General features: G+C 36.8%; 1 protein-coding gene across 1 annotated transcript; it reads left to right on the top strand.

Annotated features, from left to right (window-relative positions):
- The first annotated feature begins 194 nt into the window (after positions 1-194).
- On the top strand, positions 195-7,675 carry wbp2 (WW domain binding protein 2). The gene is made up of 8 exons (XM_056270659.1): positions 195-351; positions 1,703-1,811; positions 2,076-2,211; positions 4,211-4,303; positions 5,430-5,576; positions 5,660-5,764; positions 6,262-6,338; positions 7,449-7,675. Exons 1-8 carry the CDS (start codon positions 293-295, stop codon positions 7,494-7,496), a joined length of 774 nt encoding a protein of 257 aa, XP_056126634.1. The 5' UTR covers positions 195-292; the 3' UTR covers positions 7,497-7,675.
- The last annotated feature ends 2,934 nt before the right edge of the window (positions 7,676-10,609 follow it).

Genomic DNA, 10,609 nt, shown 5'->3' on the forward strand with positions numbered 1-10,609 from the left:
TATCTATCTATCTATCTATCTATCTATCTATCTATCTATCTATCTATCTATCTATCTATCTATCTATCTATCTATCTATCTATCTATCTATCTATCTAAAATAAGATAAGATTAGATTAGATTAGATTAAAACAAACTGTTTATTTGAGAACGAGAAGGTTCGGGAAACGTCTCAAACTAGACCCGATAATGACGTCACCGGGGGGCGTGACCTATGGCGGAAGTGCAGGTGGATCATTGAGCTCCGCTCGTAGAATGTAGAACGTCAATTTTACGCAAACAGAAATCAAACATGGCTCTTAACAGCAATCATTCTGAATCTGGAGGAGTTATCATCAACAACAGCGAAAGGTATTGTCACGAATTCAGACTCAGTGATTGTTATTACGTTATTATTTTTTTCTGGTACTGTGCTATTTCACGGATTTGTCCAAAATGACCTATTGAATTGATTATTGTATGTTATGTGTTCTTGTATGCATACTAATATGACTAGTACAGTCTACACAGTGTCATGTGTTGGATAACATCGCGTGAACCGTTAGATCACACCCATTCTATTCAATTTGCAATGTAATCAGATTGTCTGTCGTTTATGTACTTATTATATGCAATATTATGTTTAAATAATAAAAATTAAATTCATATTCAGTCAGATAAGTTGCTATCTATATAAAACATGGATCTTGCGCAGCTTTCAAAATCATACTATGGCGAAATCTGAGCCTATGAATATTCATTTAGTCAAGCCCCCTCTTGTCTTTCAGCCAATCACAGCCAGGCCCACAAGTCGAATTCTACGTTACGTAATTAATATTAATGAGCTAAGCCCTTGCCATAGTAGGATTAGTATTATTTCTGTTTTGAACAAGTGCTGTGTGTAGTCGCGGTAGTTCAACAATAATCTTCTTAACCTTCTTCTAAAAGAAATGACATGCTCTTACACTGTTTCACAATAGCTTGATCTTATTACCCAACTGATAAAGACTGAGCTTATAGCTAACTCCAGGAATGACATCATATCTCTAACATTTCAAAAATAGTAAACAAGTAACTACCTAAATATATTTGATACCGCGGCTGATATGGTCTTTTTCATTTATTTTAATTTCCTCTACATTACGTTATTTCTTTATTACTCTTAAAATAACCGTCTTCGTTACACTTAAATAAATCTTAAATTGTATTTCCTAAATTACTTCCACAATATTAATTCACTCATATAATTATTATTACTTTTATTATTTATAATAAAAAATATATGAATCTATATTTTCAATAGGTAATTTTATATGTATTGCTATTTATAGTTAACTATTTTAACACTAGAGACAAATGTCCTTTGTTTGATGCTTGCTGGTATTCTTGAAAACTATTAACAAAAGTCAAGGATAAACAATTTGGATAAAAAACCTTAAATCATATTTTAGCAGAACCACTGAAGGTGGTTAAAAAATATCTAGGTGTAGGATTGATTGAATTTCACTCAGAACATTTCACAAATAATTACAAAGAAACGTGAAACACATTGAATTAAGCGTGAAATAGTAAAGACTGAAATAGTGTTTTATTGTAAAATGTACTCAATCTACTTGTTTTATTTACAACTTTTTTTACCGTGTGTTTGCGATGGCAAAGCTGGCTTTGATCATGTTGGCACAGAAAGTGCTGACTGTATTCAACCGAATGTGTTTTCCTACAGTGTCTTGATGTCATATGAGAATGTGGAGCTGGTGTTCAGTGACGCAGAACGCTTGCCAGAACCCTTCAGAAAAAGCAAGAAGGGAAGCATCTACCTGACACCTTACAGGGTAGGTGATTTAAGAAAAAGAGTTCAGATCATCATGTTACTTAAAAAAATAGTACATAATCTTTAAACAAATGTTAATATGGTAAACCCCAAACCTGAGCAATCCATTGTGGAGTAGATTGGCCTTTACGGTCTTGTGATTGGCTGTAGGATGCATCTGATACATACAGTTTTGATATTTGGTCTTTCTCAGTGTGTTTGTAAATAACCTCAGTTCCCCACACTATGATCACTATTGTAACTGCTCATGTGGTTGGGTCTTTAGGTGATCTTCTTGACTAAAGGGAAGGACCCTCTGCAGTCTTTCATGATGCCCTTTTATCTTATAAAGGGCTGTGAGGTCAAACAGCCAGTGCTTGGCGCAAACTACGTCAAGGGCACAATCAGCGCCGAGCCTGGAGGTAAGAACACCGAACCTAAATATAACACCGCTGATGTGAGCAGTGAGGGAATAGACTCAATCACAGTCCAAAACTGAAACGAAATAAATAAATACGCCGACAGTCACCAGATTACAGAAAGTCACTTCTCAGATATTCTTATTCTGATTCAGCATGTTCAATCGGAGAAAACAAGCTCCAACCGTAGCCAACAGAGGTAACACACTGATCCGACAAAATGTGTCTGTCGGCGTTTTCAAAAAGAAAGAGTAGTCAGATCAGAATCAAGACTCTCCTTGAGTTTTCATTTGGATAATCTGAAGAAAGTATATGAAGAGTCCTGGTTTCAGGTAATCTAAAGTTGTGTACTCGTGGCAAAGTAAAGAAGACTATGGCATACAAGTACACTAATGTGTGTAGGGTTGAATTTTGATATTTTAACGATTCTGATTCCGCTCATCGATTCCTAATTTCGATTACAATAAGGTAAAAATAAAAACTTAAAACTTAGTTTTATTGCAAAACATTTAATTGTATCTGAATCTGTATCTATGAACAAAAATCAAACACTAAACACACTTACACAAGGAACTTTTGCCTGTGGTTTAAAAATACCATAGTAAAAACAACTAGCCTAACTAATATACATTTCAAGCATTATTAAAGACAAACACTCAATAATAAAAAAAAGAACATAAAAAATTAGCAATCGCACAAATAATAACAACTGAACAAATATACGATTGAAATAAACAGTGTTTTAAGATTGTCAGGTACAGAAACTGTAATCAAATGTAAAATAACACTCCACTTTATAAAAAAAAAAATATGCATTACAAATATAGTTACTGAAAAGAGCATTTTCTCTGTCTTTTGTTGTTTGATTAACGTTATTATAGAGACGGCAGCAGGAATATTAGGCTGTTGTCACTTTAAGAGCTGCACGGGTCCAATATACTGTTACACATGTGTTTTCTTTGTCAACGGTTTACGTTCACTTAAGAAATAACTGACTGTGTTTACGAGGATATTTTGAAATATTTTTGTGTGTATTCATCCGTTCAAGTGTAAAATCATGTCTCTTTTCAGGAACTGTATGAGAGGCAGTTTTCTTTGCGCACGTCATTTTGGATGTGTACTAGAACAGAAAACAGCGTGCGGGTCTTCTTGCGCCTGAATGGATTAAAGTCATATTAAAATGCACACAAATTAATACATAAGAGGAATCGAAATGTCAAGTCAAGTCAAGTCAAATATATTTATATAGCGCTTTTCACAATACAGATTGTATCAAAGCTGCTTCACAGTATCAATCAAAACAACTTAACAGTGTTTGTTTATTACTGGAAAAAGACATCCAAGTTTGGTAGAGCTGATCAGTGGTATAATGGGTCATTTAATTTGAATATCCCCAACTGAGCAAGCCAAAGGCAACAGTGGCAAGGAACCGAAAAACTCCATCAAGTGACCCGATGGTGTCCTAAAACTCCATTAGATGACCCAATGGAGAAAAAAAACCTTGGGAGAACCCAGGCTCAGTCGGGGCCAGTTCTCCTCTGGCGTTTATGAAGTAGAGGCCGAATTTACGGTAACTGTAAGATAAAAATTTATATGAATGCCTGGCTAAATAGATGCGTCTTTAGTCTAGTTTTAAACTGGGAGAACGAGTCTGAGCAACGAACAATATCAGGAAGGCTATTCCAGAGCTTCGGAGCTAAATGTGAAAATGCTCTCCCTCCTTTGGGGGTAACTTTATAGGTAACCAGTGAAGTGATGATAGAATCGGTGTTATATGGTCATATTTTCTTGATCTAGTAAGAACTCTAGCGGCTGCATTTTGGACAAACTGTAGCTTGTTTATTGAAGATGCAGGACAACCAGCTAATAAAGCATTACAGTAATCTAGTCTCGAGGTCTTATCGAAGGAAATGCACGTGTCTTATCGAATTCACTGTTCTTGGAAATGTGGAACCAGTTCTTGATATCTAACCCTAAAAGTGTGTTTCCATCCCCGTTCCAGGTGGCTGGGAAGGTTCTGCAACCTTCAAGTTGATCTTTTCTGCTGGAGGAGCGATTGAGTTTGGACAGTACATGCTACAGGTGGCAGCACAGGGTACGTTTGTTTTGGACATTTTAACAGTTTTAAAATATAATTTGATTTAAAAAGACACTCTTTTCTAGCCTGGATGTCAGCACGAACCCCGCCCACAACATTTTTTGGTCGGGAAGTACGGTCTGGACTCGATCCATTGAGGAGTAATTATGATCGGTTCAGAATTAGTCGGGCCAATCAAATTGCCAGGGCGGGCTTTATACGATGATGGACAGATGATACGTAATCATCACGGTATCAAAGAGCGCTTGGGTTGAACTGGTTTCCCTCAGAGATGACTGCAGCTGGAGAACTGAGATGTATAGATCCCGCTATCGCGTCTGTTGTAAAAGAAATCGACAGCGCATTCATTTTAAAAGACGAACAGAGAACTGCAATCAAGGCATTTGTCGATCGCAAAGATGTGTTTGCCGTCCTTCCTACGGGATTCGGCAAAAGTTTAATTTATCAGCTGGCTCCGATGGTCACTAAGAAGATGGGACACAATGAAAACCCTGTGGTCGTTGTGGTTTCTCCTTTGGTCACACTCATGGAGGACCAAATAAAAGAAGCAACACTCATTATTTTACTACTTCTTCCAGCATGCGTGCAGTTGAGTTCTGTTGACAAATATGCGTAGCTCAACATACGTCACTTACTGCGTTGCTCTGATTGGTTGTAGGTCTATCCAATTGAGTGCAGAGTTTTTTTTTTCCTGGTTCGGTTAAGTCAAGTCAAGTCATCTTCATTTATATAGCGCTTTTAACAATGGAGATTGTTTCAAAGCAGCTTTACAGAGATAAATACAATTTACGGTAACAGAGATTGTTTTGGCTTTATAGCGATTTTTGAATAATGTTATTTCCAGCTAAAGTTAGTTTTGATTGATTCACTTCCAGCAAAAGTATCATTTGTTATTACATTAGGGGCCACTAAGACGACGGCGTTCTCTCTAAACAGACTTTAAACGCGAACCTGTGACCTGAGCCCCAGATTGACACGCCTCATAATCAAAGCCCTATGGAGCAGTATCAGACTCACATTCTGACTAGAATATGAGTATGACGAAGTCAGGCTAACTCTTTTTAGCATCAAACTGTTGATTCGATGTGGAAGCATTACCTTCAGTCTCTCTCATTCATTTCAGCATCCAGAGGGCAACCAGTGACTGGAAATTTCGGCTGTCCTTACATGGCGAACGGGGCGTATGCGTACCCTCCACCTCCTCCTGCTAATGGCATTTATTCCGGTCCCGCTCCTCCTGGATATGTCTTTCCTGGACCTCCACCTCCAGGTAATAACACACCTTATCTATTGATGCCGATACACTGCTAAACAGTGCATTGAAACTTTCTGCTGTACGCTTGGGTCCTGTAGGTGGCTCCTGGTTTGATGGACCCGCAGCCTACATGCCTCCTCCCCCATATACAGCTCCAGTGGACCAAGCTCCTCTCGACCCAGACCTGCCCAGAACCCCTGCAGGTATGAGCTAAAACTAGCTTTTCCACTAGCTAAAACTCCTCCGAGCAGACGAGCCGTTTAAAGGGGCACTTGGCAACTATTTCAACTTAATAAAACCGTTTAGAAATCATTTGAATGGTTCAATAACCCGTTCTGGAGAGAATGGTGACTTTCCCCGCTCCCCCCAGCATTCCCAGGTGGAAAACCAACCTTGCAACATGAGGAATAACGTCCTGGTAAGTTGGAAATAGAAGTTTCGTGAGAAGCGAGAACGAGCGAGAAACACGAACTGCTTTATGGCAATTTCGACATAATTCTATGATACTGTGTATGATGTATTACCCACTCGGTAGACATAGCTCCACACGATAAAGTTGGCCGGCTCCGATAATAAGATAAAAATCAGCGAAGAAATGACTAGAGTTGCCAAGTGCCCCTTTAAGATGTCACTACTGTTTTACTGACTTCTTGTTAATTAATTTTTGCTCCCATTAAAATTACTGTAATTATTGTTCTAGCGGAGGCAAAAGCAGCTGAAGCTGCAGCGAGTTCCACTGCGACTACTTATGCTCCGATGCGGGTCTACCTGCCGGAGGTGAGTTCACTAATCTCTGTTAACCATGCTTTTTAATAAAATCCATATAACCTGTAAACAGTTCATATAACCAAGTTAAATGTGTCAAAGTCCATATATAACCAGGTCCAACCAGTTTACCAAGTCTATCCTCTTAAAGTCCCCCTGTAGTTAATCATTTTATCCATTAAAACTCATCTTTGATCACCAAAATTACATATTTAAAAGTTTTTTCCTTGAAAAAAAATCTTCATGTATTAACATAGCTTGAATGTAACTCGACACCCTTGCCTCATTTAGTATACGCGGTTCTATGAATATGCAAATGAGCCCCGCCTCCACTCACTCACTCACACAGCTCAGAGATCCACTGTCACACGTTGATCTGATTGGTTACAAGGTAGTTTGTGACGTCAGAAACACCAGCGATTTCAAACCGTGTTTTTGAGACTGTCTTTGGTTCACTGCAGTTTTAAGCAGAAAATACTCAGCAATGCTGTCGACTTATGAATTTACACATGGTTTATCTTAAAGCACATTAAACACATTACAGATAGACATATAAACAACATTAAAAGCTTGATTTTCACCGCAGGGGGACTTTAACAATCCATATATAGCCAGGTCCAACCTTTTATCAACCTGTTAGTAAAGTTCATATGCACCAAGTTAAATGTGTTAAAGTTCGTATATAACTAGGTATCTGTTAACCAAGTCTATCCTGTTAACAGTCATATATAACCAGGTCCAACCTGTAAATCAAGTTCATATGCCCATATATAACTAGGTTCGACCAGTTTACTAAGTCTATCCTGTAAACAAAGTCCACATACAACCAGGTCCAACCAAGTTCATTTATAATAAAGTTCATATGTAACCAAGTTAAATGTGTTAAAGTCCATATATAACTAGGTTAAATCTGTTAACCAAGTCTATCCTGTTAACCGTTCATATATAACCAGGTCCAACCTGTTAACCAAGTTCATATAACAAAGTTCAAAAGTACCCAAGTTAAACATGTCAACGTTCATATACGTTATTGCTCAAGTCCAGAGTCTAGAGCTGCATCAAAGCAAAGAAAATATTAACTTGGGTAATAATTTGAGGATACTGTTTTGTTTTTTCCTGAAGGACAAACCCCCACCCTACTCCCCACCCGATGACAAGAAGAACCAGTAGACGCGCGTCTGCAGCGAGCGAGCGCACATCCTCTCCTCTCTCAGTACCCTTCATTTCATCCTCTCACCGTCTCCCGCCACAGTTAACGCCCACCCGAACAGACTCGCGGCGACTGGGGCTCCAGTAGGGGGCATTAATATGACCTGGCCTGTGTAGAGGGACGAGAGAGACACGTTAATGAGTTCATAGCTCGTGAATGAAAGGGACCTACTGTTAAGATTTCCAGCCGGAAAGAAAATCCGACAGTAAATGATTGAGCTTTTTCTAAATTTATTTATGACCTGATTTTGTATAGATTGATAGATTGAGAAGTATTTTGCTAGTTGCACAAGAGTTTAGGACAAGGCCCAAAAACGTGGATGTTCTCATTAACAGCGCTTCTCATTAACATCCGACTATATTAGATGCAAGATCACATGAGCTTCACTGGCTGTTGCTGCTCACTTGTTAAACAAACACTCAAGCAGTCGTCTCAAATGCCTTTAAAAAATGAAACACTTCCGGACACTTATTCGCTGCAAATCAATGTGAACGCTCCTCTACTGCGCACTCCGTCAAATGCAGCGCTTAACTAAAACTTGTATTGTGCAGCGAGTTCCACTTTGGCTTCTTTTGGAGTAATTTTCAAAAATGTAATCCAAACAACTGTGTCTAAAATCACCTTCACTACATGTTCACTGCAAAGTATATCCTGATGAATCTCGTGTGTTTTCTGCAGCAGTGTGTTCTTGTCTTGGCGTCTCTGTAGCATGCAGCAGTTAGGCTAAAGATGCACCTTCAGTCTCGTTTATTGATTCACCTTTTCCCTGATTTATTTAATTATACAATTAATCAGTTACGCATGGTCTTGACTGTATTGTTATTTGAAGTGTATTTTATTAAAGTAAACATGTACACAAGTGGAACGATGCATTTCATTTGAGAATCTTTTATGAATGTCTTGTGCTCATTATTTATGTACCTAATGTCCAGGGTTTCAAAAGCAGACAAAGAAGGTCCCGTTAATCGGTAAAAGTCTCTCAGGAGATCAACCTGTGAACAGCGGGACCAGACGATACAGAATGACTTCATTATTCCCAATAAAAGGATGTGCTTTTCCAGTTTTCCATTCACTCATGTAGCCCAAATGGCTTGTGCAAGCAAAGTAAATCATTTTTCTCATATTCAAACAATCTCCCAATATTAAGCACAATTCTACCTTGTACTAGTAGTTATTAGTGCATAAAGTCAGACCTCAAGTACGCTATAACAGGAAGGAGTTCCCTTAATTATGATCCCATAACGCACACAGTGCTCAAACACTCAATGTCTCCTTATAGATTGGCTATGTTCAGAATAGCATTATGCATTGGCTATATATACTGTGCACACATAAGTTTGCCAAGAAAATACTGTATACAACAGAGTAAACTGAAAAAGACACTGCATCCCATACTTTCAATTAAAAAGTGATAAATGAACCGTAATCAACTGTGTTTTTCATAAAAACAAATAAAAAACAATAAAAAACTTTGTCCTTCTTGACAAAATTACCTCATTTCATTTATGTAAAGGGATAAGTTGCAAAATTAAAATAGCAACAAGCAAAGCAGCATTACTGTTGCATAACAAATAATATTATTTTTAGTATATATGGCACATAGTGTGTACTAATATGCAAGTACTCTATTCTGAACACAGCCAATGGCGATGAAATTAGAGTTTATGACTAGAGTATGAAATTTAATTTCATAATTTAAGATGTCAGTATCTGAAATGTTAAAAGATAATGACCGAAAGATAGACACATTAAACTCAGCAAAAATAAAATACTACTAAAACTGATACAGTAGAAATACATACAAATACAAAATCACTACTACGAGAATCCTATCCAACATGAAAACTGAACATGGAAATGGACACAACATAGATATTTTGTCCTCTGCGACTGCAGGCGAACAGATCTGACTCTCAATATTTAAAAACTAAAAATATGAATCCTATACTACAGCGGATACAGCAGATAATAATTGTGATGTCTCTTGAACACAACATAAACACAAAGTGCACATCTGGCCTTTAAATGCAAACTCAACTTCTTAAAAGTTCCATGATTTGGCCACAAGTAAGAATATGCCAGAAACACACCTTAAGAAGTACGTGAACACAGATGTCAGCAGATTTACAGTAACACTGTGAAATATTATTACAATTTAAAAGAACTTTATTATATTTTAAAATGTCATTTATTCCTGTGATCAAAGCAGAATTTTCAGCATCATTAATTTACTCCAGTGTCACATGATCATTCAGAAATCATTCTAGTATGATGAGTATGAAATATATGCAAATAGAAAACAGTTATTTTAAATTGTAATATTTCACAATAATACTGTTTGGTATTTTTGATTAAATAAATGCAATAAATGCAATAAATGCAGTTCTAAAATACAAACAATATTGACTATGCCAAAACTCTGACCGGTGTTGTATATTGTGCAGTATGCATATGTATATATTGTTATAATATATCGTGAGCTTAGAATCATAAGGTTCTATCTCCGTTTAGGGTAGTTCTGAGATATTGAGCATCAAAGTTTTTACATCCCTGCTGTTTTGTGAGATGGAACCTTTTTATTTTATTAATAACTACTAACAAAATATTTTTTTTTACAAAAATAACACCACACAGGCATTAATAAACACCTAATGGATAAGATTATGTCAAAAACTCAATTTCGACCAAAAGTGGAGATAGATGATACATGATGTATACATGACTATGAGGAATATATATATATATATATATATATATTAGTGCTGTCAAATCTAACATAAAAGTTTGTGTTTACATAATATGTGTATATATTATATATGTCTGAGTGTGTATACATACTGTATACATTACACACACGTATTTATCCCCCCACACACATATATACATATATATATATATATGTGTGTGTGTGTGTCTGTGTGTATATATACAGACACGCACACACACATATATGGTATATATATAAATTTAACAATATATACACACACACACACACACATATATTATGTAAACACAGACTTTCATGTTAATTACAATTAATCGCAATAAATCAATTTGACATATATATATATAT

This window comes from Rhinichthys klamathensis, unplaced genomic scaffold (assembly GCF_029890125.1).
Source record: "Rhinichthys klamathensis goyatoka isolate OS25496 unplaced genomic scaffold, OSU_Roscu_1.1 h1tg000304l_1, whole genome shotgun sequence".
Taxonomy (NCBI): domain Eukaryota; kingdom Metazoa; phylum Chordata; class Actinopteri; order Cypriniformes; family Leuciscidae; genus Rhinichthys; species Rhinichthys klamathensis.

What these genes read in the sequence shown, in the direction of transcription:
- wbp2 (XM_056270659.1), top strand. Translation starts at nt 293, where the DNA reads ATGGCTCTTAACAGCAATCATTCTGAATCTGGAGGAGTTATCATCAAC. An exon ending in TCTACCTGACACCTTACAGG is followed by an intron (nt 1,812 to 2,075) that starts GTAGGTGATTTA and finishes TTGGGTCTTTAG; the next exon opens with GTGATCTTCTTGACTAAAGG. An exon ending in AATCAGCGCCGAGCCTGGAG is followed by an intron (nt 2,212 to 4,210) that starts GTAAGAACACCG and finishes TCCCCGTTCCAG; the next exon opens with GTGGCTGGGAAGGTTCTGCA.